Here is a 16,849-nt window from a genome sequence, read left to right on the forward strand (position 1 = left end):
AAGCCCAGAGTACTGATGTGACACACAGCCTGTAGGTCTGGGGTTTTGGGGGCAGAAGCCCAGGGCAGGCCTGGTGGCTGCTGCTCCGAGGGGCATTCTTTGTGGAGGGAGGCTCCAGTGAAAGGGCACAAGAGGCCAGAGACCCTCCTTCATACATGAAAGAGTTCAGGGAAGGCTGGAAGGAGGCAAGAACCTGAAGGGGAATGGAGAGGAGGGGACAAGAGGGAAAGGAAGAGGAAGAAGGAGAGGGAGAGGGACAGAAGAGAGAGACAGAAAGAAACAGAGAGAGGTAGAGAGAATGTAAGCACTTCAGACAAAAGGAGATGCCCAGGCACGGTCAGAGAAGGCTCTGGTGCTCAAGTAAAGAGTGAACATGGGAGAGGGTCCAGGCAGAGTGACACTGCTCGTGTGGACAAACAGAGAGACAGAGAAGGCCACTGAGAGGTGAAGAAAGGAGCTAAGAGAGAGGTAAAGAGACCAGGAGAGATGCGGAGAGGACGCAGGAGAGGGGAGGCGGTGGCTGCAAGCCCGGGCTGTCCCAGCGTGGCACCAGGCAAGCCATGTCCGGGGGAAAGAAAACACCAACCCCTCTCATTATTTTTTATTAAAAAAAAAACATTAAAACAGAAGATGTGACAGGTGGCAAAGCCATCGTGCATGAGATAATTATATCTCTGGGGCACAGAGAATCACAGCCAAGCGCCTTTACTGCTCTGAACCCATCACGAATAACCTTTCCCCAGCCCTGAAGGCTGCCTGCTAAGGTGGGAGGGTTTAATCACATGTTAATGGGGAGCGTGGGAGGGGGCCCAGGAGCCCAGGGCAGAATTTTATTTCGAGCCACAGTGTAATGGGGGAACCAAATGCCTTCTTGCTGCTAACTGGGTGATGGGGAACCCAGGGTGCTATCCTCTCCGGCTGGGCCACGTGCTCAGCTTGGGACCTCAGCGGCTCCCGCAGGCCTGCTATTGGACAATTGCCTCCCCTTGCAACTAAATAGGAGCAAAAGGGGCCACAATGGACTTTTCTCCTGTGACTGAAGAGGGTCTCCAGAAGTTTCTCAATGACCCTCTTAGAGTGTCCTTTGTGGCAGTCCACTAGCCTTTCTCCGTGAAGGTCCCTCTCTCCGTTTTAAGCAAAAGTGCATCCTGAAAAACTTTCATAAGAGGAAACCTACATCGGAGTCTCCATATCTCCCAAGGAAATGGTCTCCGGGTATGCAGGCAGGGAAGGACCGGGGCTACAGGTGATTGTTTGAAAAAAGGTCCCAGTTCAAGCAGTTTGACTTTGGGTCCCTTCTGAGCCCTCTGGCACACTCCCAGCAGGAGAACTGGAGCAGGACTGTCTTCTCCACTTGGTTACAGTCCTGCTGTTTATCCCTAGACACCACACTTGAAAATGGATTTGTCGCAGTTGCCGCGCTCAGGAGGCTGTGAGCAGAATTTTAGGTTCACTGAGTGTCAAACCATCATTCTCTTTTAAGATCGGCAAGTCTTTGAAAAGATCGCAAGTTATATAAGCAATCGGCAGACATGCAAAGCGTCATATTACTTAAGAAAGGGGAGGATATTGCTCAAGCAACTTTTATCTGGGGATTAAGGCCCTTGGTTCTTGCATCTTTGTCCTCTCTTTGTGGAAGTCAATTGTAAGACCCCACCTTGTGAAAAAAAGAGGGACGCCATCACTCGGCAGCCCCTTGCCTCCTGGGAGGTGTCCACCAGCTCAGGGTCACCCCACTGCGTGAGTGAGCCAGCCACGGAGCGTGTGTGCGTCCACAGCTCCACTCCACATCCTGGGCCTTTGACTCCCCCAGGGCTGCGTCATCTGTAGCCAGTGCCTCCTCTTACTGACTTTTAATCCTCAGATTCTTGGGTCCTGAGAATAGTCGAGACTTCTGCATCTCCAAACTCTGGTGGGATAGACACAGCTTGCTCAGAAGGCTTCTTGGCTTTACCCACCATTATTATTCTCAGGAAGGTATGATTTCTACCTAGTGTTTTAAGTGTATTCTTCAAGAAGAGCAGGGAGGTAGAAAAAGTTAGTAACTAATACGTAGGACTGTCAAAACAGGTCCCCTGGGTTGGACCTGAAGTCCATTCCACCCAGGATTAAACTCTCTCTGACCAGGCATCCGAGACAACTATTCTGGGTGGTCGTGATTTTCTTTCCTGATACTAAGATTCAAGATGAGAGACAAACACCCAATTTTTTGTCTTGCTTAGTTAACTCAATTTGCCTTTGTCATCATTTGACAAATACCTTAACTTCATGGAAACTATTTATATTTTCAGCCTCTGCCCCCTCCTTAGCATAACATGTCGACTACCTGCGATGTGAAACGGTATGTCCCTAAACTGTCCCCAGTTTTCCTTTAACGTAAGTCAGGTGGCACTGCAGTCACCGTCCACGGTGACATGGTCTGACTCAGCCTAACTCTGCCACTTCATCACCACCCGCAGCCGCTGTTCTGGGAAGGCCCCAATCCCGGCGCTTGTGGCCACCTAGCATGGCTTCACATTTGGGGCGCCGCTGAGTGATCCGCATCTCTGGCCAGCCTCCCCTTCACTCTGATCCCTCCTGCCTTTTAACAGAACCCAATCTTCGCCCTCACTGGTCCTCCCAATCTCTCACACTCCTCCCAGGCTAACCCAGACTTTACCTTGCAGTCCCAGCTGCCCTTGATGCCATGCCAAGCCCCACGCCACCTGTGCCCACCGGGCTAGAGCCCCACCCGGCCCCCACTGTGGTCTGATTTTAGTGCTCCCAGGCTATAGGGTCTGCTAAAAAAAAACACAGCTAACTGTTCTGAGGTTGACTCCATGCTGGTGATGTCATTCTTCAGTGTGGCTCCAGAGCTGCCCTGTGATTTTTCAGTGACCTCTCGCTGACTCACAAGTTTGGATCTTCTGTTCTTCAAGCTCCCCTGACCCCAAACCCTCATTTTCTTTGATGAGATAAACACTTATGTGGTCTGGTCCCGTCATTGACCCTCTTCACTCAAGCCTATTTCTGGGACTATATTCTTTATCGATCCCTAGCCTGTGAGAGCTGGAAGGGAGCCTCAGATGTCACCTGGGCCTAGAATTTGCAAGTTTTTAAGTTGTAGAATGTTTATTCACATGAAAGTTTACTTGGAAGTGCAATACTCAAAAGTGATGCCAATGGTCACTTTTCTGTAATAGCTACTGCAGGTGGTCCTCAAGACCCCCAGGGTCCTGCTGAGGCACCTTGAAACCACTGATGAGGCCAACCCCATCGCTTCCCAGCACAGGAGGCTGAGACTCAGAGTAGAAGTGCTTTGGCCAAGGCCATTGCTAGTTGGTGGCTGGCTGGGACTGGACCCCCATATCTCCTGATGCCAGGCCTCTTATTTCATCTTGCACTGAGTCCCAGAGGTGGAGGAACGGTTGCTTCCCATACAAAGCGAGCGCCTCAAACTGTGTCCTTGAAGTTAACCATCCTCTCTCTTTCAGCAAGTTCTTCCTATCCTCACTCATTTCCTCTCAGGTTTCTTTAGCATCTCCCTCTTCACTGGCTTCCTCTTTGACTAAAGACCACCACAGCTGATTAGGATGAGAAACAACCCTTGACTTGACCATTGCTGATGACTCTTGATACTACCCGATTTTCTTCTACCCATCTCATGGCCTAACTTCTTGAGTACAATCCGTATTCTGACTGATTTCAGCTCATTTCCCCCTTCCTCACTGAAACTTCAAATCCCATAATCACAGCACCCTCAAGCCCTGTAGAGTATATGGACTTGGAAATAATCCACTCTCTTCTTTCCACCTGATGCCATCATTGGGCACCTGGGTAGACATTATAGCTTCCCTATCAGCTTCCCTCCTACCCATTCTTTTCCTAACATCAAGGTAATCCTTCTCAAATCAACCACTTCCGCCTCCCCACCCTGCTCCGCATGTTTAAACCCTTCAATGACTTCTCACACTCTTATAATAAAGATCATAAAGATCATGAAGGGCTCTCTGCCATGCTGGGTCTACCTAGTGCTGCCCCACCTCCAGCCTCATCCCGCCCCGCTGCTGCTCTACCCACACTGGCTGTCTCTTGGTTCTCCCACCCTTCTGCCTTGACAGATGCTACTGCCTCTGATTGGAATGTTCTTTCTTCTCACCTCAAAAATTTATGTTTGCCTTTCTGTTCTCACTTAAATTTCATTTCTTCAGAGAAGCTTTTCCTGACCGGCCAGTCCAAATCAGGTCCTTCTGTTGTGAACCTCAAAATTACCCTATTTATTTTCCTTCTTAACAGTTCTGATTCGTAAACCACCTATTTGTTTGTTTATTGTCACTTACATACGATATTGCATAAGCTCCAATGAGATGGTGTTGATTTTCTTTGCTGCTATGTATAACCATTGTCTAGCACCAAGCCTGCATACTGTTGAATGAATGCAAAATATATAACTTCTGTCTTGAAATTCCTTCGAGGAATTGGCTTCCAGGACTGACAGTGCTCCTACCTGTTCTCCTAATACCTGTTTATCTATTTCATTTGCTTGTCCTTACTCTGTTCATTTCCAAAGTCTTAGTTCTTGGTCTTCTGCTTACTACTTCTTTGTGAACAACCCTGTCCTATAACCTCATGGATAGTTTTTATACCATTAGCCTCAAATGCATGTCTCAATCTCTGTTCAGAGCTGAGCCTCAGACCCCCCTATCCCGCTGTCTATGTAATACTTATAAGTCCGATTCTCTCCGATTGGGCTCTGCTTCAAATTTTCTTTCAGCATCATTACCATCTTCTGTCTTCCAACTTTGATGGCTTCTTCTTCATCATCTCTCCACCCCTCCTGCTCCTTTCCCTGGGAACCATCTCCATCTGGCTTTCTCACGGCACAGATGTCCTCATCTGAGCTCATTTTACTATAAGAGCCTTTTAACTCTTAGTTTTAAAAATGCTGATCTGTCCTTGTCTCCTCAGAATTACCCTCAGTCTCAGCCCCCAGCCTCTTTTCAGGCTGTATGTCCTGCAAGGAATGTTGTCGGAGTCTTATTTTATCACTGCCTCGGGGATGGGGATGGGGATGAGAGGAGATGGGAAAAGTCTGGAATTTATTGAGTATTATAATTCTGGCACCTTGACTAGGCTTTCTTCTTCTTTTTTTTTTTTTTGCATAGACAGGTACCAGGAATCAAACCTGGGTCTCTGGCATGGCAGGCGAGAACTCTGCCATTGCGCCACCATCGCCCGCCCTGACTAGGCATCTTATATGCCCAGAGTAGGTGCATAAATGTGGATATTCATGGGGATAACAATACAGGGACCATCCCTACGGAGCTCCTCGAAGCTTGCAGAGCACATCCTCTCAAGGAAATGACAGATACATGTGAGACAGCCAGCTTCCCTTGATGGGGGATCATGTTCTCTTTCCACCAGAGCCTCCATGCTCTCCTGAAATGTACTCTTGTGAAATTTCATGCTGCCAGATCTGTAGTCCCTTCTGGGCCATGCCTGAAAGCCAGAGGTTCAGGGTCCTCCATCATCTGCTCTCCAATCTCCCATTTGGTGTCCAGTTAGCAGAAAGCCTGGTCTGATGATGGACACTGAAGGTCTCCTGGATACCTTTCCCTAGTGTTGCTGTCTGTGGTCCTCTTCCAAAAACAAAAATGCTGGTTTTGTTCGATTTCAAAAGAAGAGAAGAGACAAAAGCCTTGGACTGCTGCTTAAAAATGTAATTAGTGCCATATTTAAGCAACATTTTGACAATAATTGCTTCCCAACAATGCTGAGAGATCTGCAGTGCAGACTCCCTGGTGCCACTGTCAGAGTGAATGATACCAAGCCATCCTCAGTGAAGTACCTTGTGTTCCCTGGAACCAGAGGTTGTAAGAGCTGCAAGACGGAGGTCAGTACCTAACTCTTGTTTCCTTTCTTCTCCTTTGGTTGGAGGCCATTCTTGAGGCTGCATCATGGCTTACCAGCAGCTTACCTTTTTGGATAGGGATTTGCCGAATTTATCGAGCCACTTCAGAGAAGAAGAGTGAAATAAGTTGTTATCCCACTGATGGCCTGATTTAGAAACTAATTTTATTTGGGACTGGTCTTGCACAGAGCCTTTTGTCTGCAGTTCTTTTCATTGACAAGCTGGTAGTCTTCCTACTTCAAGGCTAAGGAAAGACCATCTCCACTCCCATGGTGGGACCTAAATGAGGCTTCCTGCTCTAGGTCAAATGACAGACATGCAATCAATCTTTGGACTATGCTTTCTGGGACAATGGGAATTAAGCCATCAGTTTGTTTATTTTTAGCAGTGAAATCATCTTATTTTCTTCATATTTTGGCGGGGGTTGGTGGGTAGGATTTTACAGGCACTACCAGTTTTCATTTTTAAGACTGAACCATGTGGGTGATTGTGATAATCTTTTTGTTAACTGAACCTTTTGACACTGCCTTCATACCGTGCCCAGACCTGAGTCATCGTCAGATCACCAAAGCAAGGGATTGGGAACTGATCCAGGTAAAGGGAAGATGTGAACATAGATGCATGCCTTGGAGGAGATGAGTCGCTGCACTCTAGGCTAAGCAAAGGGGAAATGAAGTTTGCATTTCAGCATCCCTATCTCCCTTCAGTAGATGGACAACTTAGAGCAGTGGACAAGGACCAACAGGTCTAACATCTCCCAGTGTATTTTCTTACCTGTTTGCTTTTCTTCCAGGTCACATTTATTAGAATGAAAAGCGTAGCCAGACAGGACTCAGGGAGCCCTGAACTCACCATCTTCTATGAAGGGGGCGGGGGGGGGGGAACAGACCTCGAAGTGCCCCTCAACCCACACTCCGTATTTATTTGATGTAAATAAAATGGGCTCAAAACCCAAGAGTCAGACCCGCACAGAAATGCTAAATTAAAGACCAGTTTGAAGACTCATCCCCAGGTGTAGGGGCCATACTTAGCCCCAAGGGAGAAGAGTCTGCCCTTGGGGTTTCTGTTTCTCGATACCTGCCTGTCTCTGGTCACAAGCCAACCCTCATGACGCACTAACCCAGGCTGACTTTGGGATGCAGCCCCCTTGCCCGCACCCCCAAACAAGCCCTAGCCCCCTGGACCGCCGTGCCTACTCACGCCAGCCTGGTCCCACAGTTTTCTCCCTCGATGTCGCCTCCAGCCACGTTCTCAGTGTTGACAGACTCGGTCTCGCTTGTGGGAACACTCACTGCACCAGTGGAAGGGATGAAAAGCAAGACGGCATTGAGGGAGGGGAGAAAAAGGGGACAGAAGAGTGTCAGTTTGCAATACACCAATACCAAGACCGAGGGTGGACTGGCAGGAAGTGAGGCTTGGGGCATGGCTGCTGTGAGCAGGTTGATGCCCTCCCTGGCACTGCTCTTGCCAGGTTTGGGAATTTCTTTGACTGATATACCTGCTTTTTTGTACAGGGTAAGTTTTGCTGCCAATGACACTGTGAACGCGTGGGAATGTGGGGGGAAATCTGGTCGTAAGATTGTTTTATCTTATAGGAGATATGAAAAAATGACCATTGAATCTTTTTTCTCTACCCTTAATCCTATGCCCTGTATGATCAGGAAAATGGATAAATCTCATAGCTGTGAGCCTTTCTATATGCACCCATGACTTGCAAAAATAAGTGAAGCTTTTCGTGAAAATATTTTATTCTCCTTCCTTCTTTCATCCACCAACTCTAAGGGCTTCTCATCCCCAAATTTAGAGTTCAGATTGTTTTGTGGAAAGGGCATTCTTGCTGCTTGCATCAGATGAATTTGGAGAATTGGCCCCCTTACCCGTAGTGTATGCTGGGTCCTGAATCACTTATATTTCTGACCCCATTTGAAATAATTCAAAGTGAATGCCTAGCACCAGAACCATGAACTAAGATTCAAAGAGCACCGCAGACAGGGAAGGAAGAGCATAAGTGCAGAATTAACAAAATGAAGTTTAGATGTGGCCTGACAATAGCCTGCAGGAATACTGACACCTTCCAGCAATCCTAACCTGTCCATCTCAGCAGGTTGACTTGGGATATAAACCATCTAATTTCTAGCCTCTTCTCAAGGCAGAAGTGGGATTTCCAGAGTAGTGAGAATTTTCTAGCCTGGAAGCCAGCTTGTGGCTTAGAAGAAGCCATTTCTTTTATTACTACTTTTTTCTTCCAAAAAAAAGTTTAATTCCAGAGAATCCTTTCTTTTATTTACCTTCTCTTGCCTTTTTAATATGACACAAGAATGAGCTCCTTAGTTTTTCCAGCCACTGTACTTTAGTGTGGCCATTACATCATTGGTCTTGACTTTGCTTTCTTTCTGTACAGAACTCCTCTGCTGGTGAGAAAAACACAACCCTCAGCAGCTATAGAATATGCAACCAGCAAAGGTATGGCATGAGGTGAGAAGTCCCCAAGGGAGAGAAGCCCAGGAAAAGTCTTCTAATGGTTGACTGGATAATTTTGATGGATGTGGATTTTTCCCAGTTTCTTTTGCTTTGGATGAAGACAGGATGGGTGGGTGAGAAGAGACTCATTTCGAGAACAGGGAAGGTATCAACAGAAATCCCGTAACTTATGCCATGATTGACTGCCATGTATGGGAGATCTCTCTAACCTGGGACTCCTTTTCAATAAGGTTGAATAAAAAAGAAGTGAGGATTCCATTTCATAGGTCTTTAGAACTAGGTGGGACTTCAAGAAATCATCCAGCTCTAACTCACCCCCTCCCTTCACAGAGAGGAAGGTGAGGTCTAGAGAAGGGATGTGGCCCTCAAGCTCACACGGTGTGTTTGGGGAGGGACTGGGACATGGTGTTCTGACCCCCTGCACCATTCTCATCTTGAGTGCCCATGTTGATCAACTCCCTACTCAACAGCCTAGGACAAGGTTCTCAAAGCTGAATGAAGTTCTGGGAGCATCATCAGAGGGTCTTGGGTAGCAAAACAGAGGAGGTGGAATTCATATCCTTTCCACTCACTTTACAATCAAAGGTCTGAGAGAGCTGGTGAGTGAGACCGAACCTTTGGAATGGTTTCAACACTGAGAACTGGACTTTCAAAGCCTGCCAGGATTCCATTCTCCATCCACGTTAGGGAGAACTTAACATTGAAGAGCCTTCAGTCTTTCAACCTACTCATTTCCAGCCTTCTCTGAGCTGAGGTCCCTTTAACTCACCAAGTTTCATTGTTTGAAGAGGTGAGTAGTATATGCAAAGCTATCTGCCTTTCTGACACGTTGCTCATGTGCTGGTAGAGTGGTGTGATGGCAGTGGGACTAGGCTTGGAAAGACCATATAAAATTAGGAGTGGTCAAACCCAGGTGCTGGGAATAACCAGATCATCTCCTAAATTAAGGCTCTGCCTATATCAGCACCAAGTTTACATTTGCAGTGGTGTTAATCTTGGCCAGCACTATCCAAAGGAAGGGCTCCATCAAGGAACAGCTGCTGCTGAGTGTCAAGATCTGCTGACTTTACACAGAAAAGGCAGTGGCTTTGGAATGGGATGGGCTACCATCACCTCACAAAAACACACACTTGTGCACTAACACATACACATGTGCACACACACGTACATGACTACTACCTCATGAACCATCAAGCAATACCCTCCTGTCCAGTCTGGTGTGCACCCACACACACGGACACACACAGAGCACAGGGGAACATTACCATGGGTTTCTGTGGAGTGACTAAACCAAGCAAACTTCCCTTTCTTCTTATCAAGCAAGCCCGCCGGAGTGCCTCCTTTCATAGACAAGATGGTCAGTGTCAAGAACCAGGAACAAGACATCAATAGAGAGCATGCAGTCAGCCATGGGCAAAAGAAAGAAACGAGGGACTCAGCTTTCACATAGAACATCTATTTTTATCGCCGAAAATAAACCAAAAAAACTTTTTTTTAAAGCAATAAACCAAAGCACAGAAGGAAACAGAACAGAACAGAACCAAAACCCCCAGTCACATACATTGACAACACAAAGGAAATGAACCTGGCTGAGAAGGACTCACTCCTTCCATCGACACTGGTGTATCAAATTAATAAGTCTGTGGAGAGGGCTTCCTAGGAGGGGCTGCCACTCTTCCCTGTTGCCTACTTAGGGAGGTGCCCCATTTATAGGTTCAAGTAAAACTGTAAGTCCCCCTTGGCCTCTACCCAATAGCCATGTGACTTGACTCCACCCCCGCCCCCCCCCTTCCATGGAACCATTTTTCAAAACTTCCACCTGTAGTGTAATCAAGGGTCCCTCATCACATTCAAACATGGTGTCACCTGCAGATGGCAGAACAGCCTGTTGATCTACCTGCCCCTTGGTCCAATTTAGGCGCTGAATTCCAGTCAATAAAGGCCCATCAAATGCCTGGGTCTGATCACATCCAAAACATTTATGCATCTGCTTTTAATCAAGTTTAAATGGGCAACAGAGTTTTTAAATTATTCGTCAATGGGTGGTCTTTGCGGAGGTTTATATATACAGAGAGAGAGGATTCTGCAAGCTTGTTGGATCTGGGGCTACAGCTGAAGAAGAGGGTGCTAGTGAGTGAAAGGACATTAATTCGTTCAGGAGGAAGGGAAAGTTCTGTGCTCTGCAATGGTCTTTGAGTTCTAGCTGCCAACAGACTTCAGTTAATTCCTCAAGGAGAGAGTATCCCCACTTCATTTGATAGAAGTAACATTAATTGCACCTCACCTGGGCTGCTGTGGAGGAGGCTGGGAATGAGAGCTGAATAGGGCATAGTCACAGTTATTAACGAGAAGAAGCAGCTAATGGAGGTGGGAAAGCCCCTAGCACTGATGAAGGCCAGTTCTGCCCCCAGGCGGAACGAATAGGTGGTCTCATCAGTCCCAGGAAAAGGCATGAAGGGAAGGTCAACCCATGTTTTGTATGCTTCTTTATTTCAACTTCTTTTCCTGAAACTCAGATCATGTTTGATGAACTTCCTTGGACATTGCTCGCCAGCGAGAATTCTGAAAATTCGTTCACCATGGAAAAGGGTCAGGCATATTTTTAACTTATGTAAAAAAAAGCCATGTCCCAAACGACACTCATCTTTAAAACACAACACTTGGAAGAAACAGAAACGTCACACCATTATTGTGTGTGTGTTTTGTTGTTTTTCTTTCACTTCTCAAAAATCTATACAAAAAAAAGCACTGGTGTTAATGAACTGAAATTAATGACTTGATTTAAGTTTTCTCTTCTAGAAAAAGATGTGTCTCAATTTAGATTAAGAGTCACAAAAGTGCTCCTCTCATGATGAGTGGCCTTTTATTTGGATGTGTAAAGGAGTCACCAAGTTTCTGAAGTTCACGTGGCTGTCTGAGAACCTGACCAGTGCTGGAGAGTCCAGAATGCGGAGTCCTTCTCATCAGAAGTATTATCCAGATTTTTGGCTTTGGCATCAATATTGTCCCATCTTGTTCGAGTTCAGAAATAACTGTATTATTAACTATACAAACAACAGGAAAAACTTGGTAAAAACATAGCCATTTAATGCATAAATGAATTTGACCAGTGCCGGGCCTTTTTCGTGGGCAAAGCCAGCAGCCACCTGCGTGGAAAGCGATTGGACAAGCACCAAAGTTACCTCCCTTGATGGCTGGCAGGGGTGTCCATCAGAGCCGCTCTTGGGGTCAAGTCCTGTATCTAAAGGTTTAAAGGTTCCTTGCTGAAATGAAAACATCTAGCCTGGAAGGGGTAATGCATCAACATATTAGTGCCTCTTACTTTGTGATAGTTGATCCCGTAAGCATCTGTCACCAGAGCAAATGAAGCAGGTGAAGACGGAGTTTGTGTTCCCATTTCTAAGGGCTTAGACAGCAGTGTCACAGCCAACCCTTCAAGGGACTTGTTGCCCTAGAGACATGGGCTTGATTTCTCTTTGGAAATTGAGTGCCCAAACTGTTGAAAGGTTGTCAATACTGGACACTTATCCTATAGATAAGATGCATAGCCTGTAGCAGATCCATCACTTGAAGATTTGTTTCAAACAGAAAAAGGAACTCACTGGGGACAGCCGTTAGTTCTGTAGAGGGCTCACTCCCTACTGCGAGAAGTGAGGCCTGTGGGCTGTAAGCCTACTTTTTGTCACTTGGGGAAGTGCCTGACCCCACCTTTAGCCACTCAAATGATTAGCTGGTTGGAAACTAAGGCACAAAGTACCCAAGTGCCATGCACTTTTTCTCTTTTGAAGGCAGCCAGCCCACTCTGATGCTTTTAGAAGTGAGCTTTGATGGTCTGTTCATTTGCAGACAATGTCATGATAACATACCCCATGCTTTATTGAAAGGATTTAGGGGGAAGAATGCTAGAGAAGAAGGTAGTTCCTGACTTTCTAGCTTCACTGGTATCAGGTACTGCAGGTCAAATACGTTTTTTCTGGGTTGTACTGTCCCTTGGCTTCTGCTAAGAAGAAAATGAGATTTCAGTGACAGAGTAATTAACAACTGCCGTTACAGGTGATGGATAATGTAATTGCATTTTTAGAAATATCCCCAGTGGCTGCAATAAGTTGTATGGAGTCCATCTTGCCAACATACAATCACATGTGACTCTGACATTCTCAAAGGAATGTCTTCTCTTTCTTGAACATCTATTCTTGGTGGGCGCACTTGCTTGAGCGGTGCCTGCGACTATTTCTATGTCTCAAGGGAGGTGCACAGTTATTCTCTTACAGTCACTGATGTTTCGGCTGACCTGCTTGGAGAACAGTTGTGTGGACAGCGAGAGGATTATAAGAAGTCATTTCAGCCACTGGATAATCTCCTGAAATTGGAAACCATATGAATTGTGCAAGGGGAGAAACCCTAGATTCAAGTGGCCGCGGAGATTGCTATTCCTCGGTCTGCCTGGATGTGCAAGCCCTCTGAGGGTTTATTCATTGACATTTGGGAATCGCCCATTAAACAGCAGGTGGCGCTTTGAAAGTACGGACAGATCACAGGTCAGCTGCATAGCCTTTCCCCAACTGTGGTCGAGAGGAAAAATAGCCTCACAGTTCGCGAGCCTCACTTCCACCTCTAGGAAGTCAGCTCTCTAAAAAATTAACGATTGTCCTCAGTCAGGGCCTTCTATTACTTAAAACAAATCTTCCAGCGGTGCATCTGCTACAGGCTGTGCCACTGGTGTCAACACTCATGTTTCCTTAAAAAGAAATGAGATCTTGAGTGGGCATAGCCCAGCTACCCCTGAAGAGCGGGAGGAAGATTAAAGCTGATGGTGGAGTTACACACAGAAGGGAGGGTTTAACAAACGAGTGTGACTGCTGAACCATTGTATTGATATTTTAGTCTCCAGGATCGGAGAGCAGCTAGAAGTAAAAACCTAAAATTGTGAAATTGTAACCCATATCAAACTCTGAAATCTGGTCTACAACTAATTATTGTGCTGTGGTTTGAAATTTATTGCTTTTTTGTACATATGTTATTTTTCACAAAAAGGAAAAAAAAAGTTGATTGTGATGATAAAAAAGAAATTATTTATTCCCTCTAGCCTCCAATGTTCTGGAGCAGCTAGAAGGAAATCTGAGATGATGGCATGGTAGCCTGCCACAGACTTTGGGATCTGTCCTGTAACTACTTGTTGAAGAGCGCTTTGAAAACTATTGCTTTTCTCTTTCTTTGCTTTGTATATGTGTTATGTTATATAATAAAAAAATTAAAAAAGAAAAGGAATTAGATCTCATTTGGCCACCAAGACGCAAACATGTGTCCCAAGATGGCTGAACCCAGTCAATGTGGAGAAAAAAGGACTCCAGAAGGGCTTTGGCAGAGGCTTTAGAGTCAGAGCCATTTGCGTTTGATAAAGCAAGAAAAAAAGAAAGTCACTAAGGTTACTTAGCAATAAATCCATAAAAGAAATAGTAAGCAAAATATTGTGTATTCCTCCCTTTCCTCTTCTTTCCCTCCTTCCCTCCCTGGCAGAGTGACTCATGACTCAGGCCTACTTACCGTATTTACTCTAACATATCCATAAACTGACAAAAGGGAGAATCCGTGCTCCAGACCCTGCAGCTGGGAAGAGCTCTGCAGAGGGGAACCATCCACATATAAAATATCCAGCCCCCTCTCAAGGTGCTCTGTCTCAGATCTTTCAATGCATGATGACAGAGTGAGCAGCATTAGAGCAAAGTTCCATGCGAGAGGATGGGGAACGAATTTAGGGAGAGATGGAGAAATCTGGTCAGTTCTAGGACCTTTGAGGCCCCCACCCCCCAACAATGCTGACACTGTCTCAGAGATGGGGCTACGCCATTCCCTGGCATGATTGTCAGGAGGGATGCTGGTCTCTCAGGAGGCTGAGAGAAATGCCCAGTGTTTATTCTGCAACTCAGCTGGTGGTCCATTAGCCAAGGATGGAGCCTTCACCAATCAATGAGCTCTGCCAATCATTTCCTTCTTCCCCTTGGGAGAGGATTGGGGTGTCGGGGTGGACATGCCAGGCTGCCGCTGGGGGTGCTGGAAGCCCCAACAGCTGAAGGCCTTTCCCACTCAACCTGAACTTCTCCAGTGCTGTGGAGGGCCGTACGGTGCCAGTAGGCTGGATCCTGGGTCAGCCAGGCTGCCGGGATAGAACCGCCCAGGCGTCCATGCATTCTTGGATGGAGCTGAAGAATTTGCATTGCCATTTACTTGGCCAGATGCCCATTTTATTTATTTATTTTTGCATATGAGTGGTTTAATTCACAGTCATTTACTTAAAATGCCTATTCAAGGTTGTGGTTAACAAACAAAAAGTTCTTAATTTGCTACCTCACTGACTCTACTCAGGAATCCAAAACTGTAATCTGGCTCCATCCAATCTACTCATCCTCTTTTCCTGTTACTTCCTGCAGAAACTCCCTGTCCAGTGATCCTCACCATCTTTTGAACATTCCGTCTTTATTCCAGCCTCTGGGCTTTTGTTTATATATATTTATCATATCTCTCCCAGGAGTGCCCATCCGCCTCCCTTTCATCTATTCCAGGGGTTGGAAAGCTGCAGCCCATGGGCCAAATCCTGCTTGACAATTGTTTTTTGTAAATAAAGTTTTATTGGAACGTGACCAGGCCCTGTACTATCTCTGGCCCGCTTTTTGCCCACAACAGCAGAGTTGAGTCATCGGAACAGAGACCATGTGGCCTGCAAAGCCTCAACTATTTACTATTGGATCCTTCGGAGTGGAAGTTTGCTGACCCTGACCTTTTCAAATGTCATCTGTTCCTGGAGACCAGTTAGTCCCGCTTCCCCCATGGAGGCTCGCAGGACTACCCCACTGCCCTCTGGGCCCCCTCTTCGGAGCATCTAGGACACAGGGTCTGTGAAAATTTTAAATTAAAAAAAAAAACAAAAACCTGGATTCAAATCTTAGTCCACCCTCTCCTAGCTCTACGTTTCCTCATCTGTAAAAGGGGATAATGACACCATTTATTACAAGAGCTTCTGATAAGGATGGGGTGAAATAATATCCATAAAAGAACTTTGTAAAATGGTCAGTGCTATAAATATTCACTAATAACACTGATCAGTTTTAATCTTTCTTGTAGCTTGCTGTTATTTCGCAAGAATTAGATTCATCTCCCTGACCACACTGTAACTTTTCGAGGCCAGAGACTTTACCTTATAATTCTCTGAACTCATTTTCAGAGACTAGTGGTATTGGAATGGGTCCAAATTAATAATACTTAATGCCCTAAAGGAGTTTTAAGGACCCTCCTATTGTCTTTTGGACACACTCTCTGCCCATCTCCGCCATGTCCTGTGCCCTAGGAGGCTGCGTGGCAAATGGAAACAGCGAGTCTTGTGTGCTTGAGTTTCCTGCTGGGGTTGACCAATGGAAGGACCTGCGGGACGCTGGGGGGTGGGGGTGGGTGCTGAGGAAAGGCTCCTGTGGCCAGGTGGGTGCAGGTGGGCCGTATCCTATTCCCAAAGGCCACAGGTCCTGCCGCATGACCCCTTCCATCTCGCTGCCTTCTCTGGCTTCTGGTAACTGCCCCTCACCTTTCCCTTCAGGCCTGTGGTGGTCACGGTTCCCATGGGGGCTGCCCTTGGGGTACCGCACCATCCCTTGTTGATTTCCCTAAACCCTGCCTGCATCTTCATTAAACTCTCCTTAAGTCACCCTGCTAATCTGTTTTCTGCCGGGACCCTGACCAGTAGACTCTCTTATGATGTAGCAAAGGAGATATTATCATCCCCCCTGCCAGGCACAGGGGTGGGCCCTAAAAGTTCAATTGAGTTGCCCAAGGTGAGAGGTAACAAGTGATAGGGAAGGACTGGCCTTGAGTCCAGAGTTTTCCAGCAACCTCTGGAATCCATAGGGCAAGATACATATATTTGCGGGTTGCATTTCTGATAAGAACTGAGGAAGCTTTAGCCCCTTGGCAAGATGGAACCACACATTCTGGTTATGCTTACTACTCCAGGGAGGCTCTTTGGGAGGGAACTATGTCATATTTCATCTGACTAATTTTTCTCTTGAAAAAAATGACTTGGAAAGCGACTTTTCTACAGTTTGATGGGTCATGCATATGGGCCACACTCAGTCATGAGCTGGTGGAAGGAGGATCTTCACATCTCTTTTGCCCGACTCAGAGCTGCAGGAATGTCCCTAGCTCCATGATTCAAGGACACACCTTGGCCCTGCCATGACACAATCACATATGACTTTGGGTCTCACTTTCTTCGCCACTTATATGAATAATTTGAACTCAAAGACAAAACAAAGGTTGCTTCAAAAGAAAGTGACAGAGGGAGGAGAAAAGCAGACAATAGAAAAAAAGAGGAAAGACGAGGTAAGAGAGAAAGAGGAGAGAAAGAGGAGAGAAAGCCAAGTGGTGCCTGGCCCATGGTATCCGTGGGTGGGGGGTCTTGGAGGAGGGGTCCACCAGCCCCCAGAACCTTCT

At 46.4% G+C, this 16,849-nt stretch overlaps 1 protein-coding gene across 2 annotated transcripts in view; it reads right to left on the minus strand.

Annotated features, from left to right (window-relative positions):
- CACNA1C (calcium voltage-gated channel subunit alpha1 C) overlaps positions 1-16,849 on the minus strand; it is a 739,906-nt gene that overhangs the window by 142,417 nt on the left and 580,640 nt on the right. For both annotated transcript variants that reach the window (XM_077169590.1, XM_077169589.1), the window contains exon 10: positions 7,091-7,181. In XM_077169590.1, the coding sequence (XP_077025705.1) occupies positions 7,091-7,181 (91 nt within the window). The remainder of the gene's footprint in view (positions 1-7,090; positions 7,182-16,849) is intronic.

The sequence above is a fragment of the Tamandua tetradactyla genome, chromosome 7 (genome assembly GCF_023851605.1).
Source record: "Tamandua tetradactyla isolate mTamTet1 chromosome 7, mTamTet1.pri, whole genome shotgun sequence".
Taxonomy (NCBI): Eukaryota; Metazoa; Chordata; class Mammalia; order Pilosa; family Myrmecophagidae; genus Tamandua; species Tamandua tetradactyla.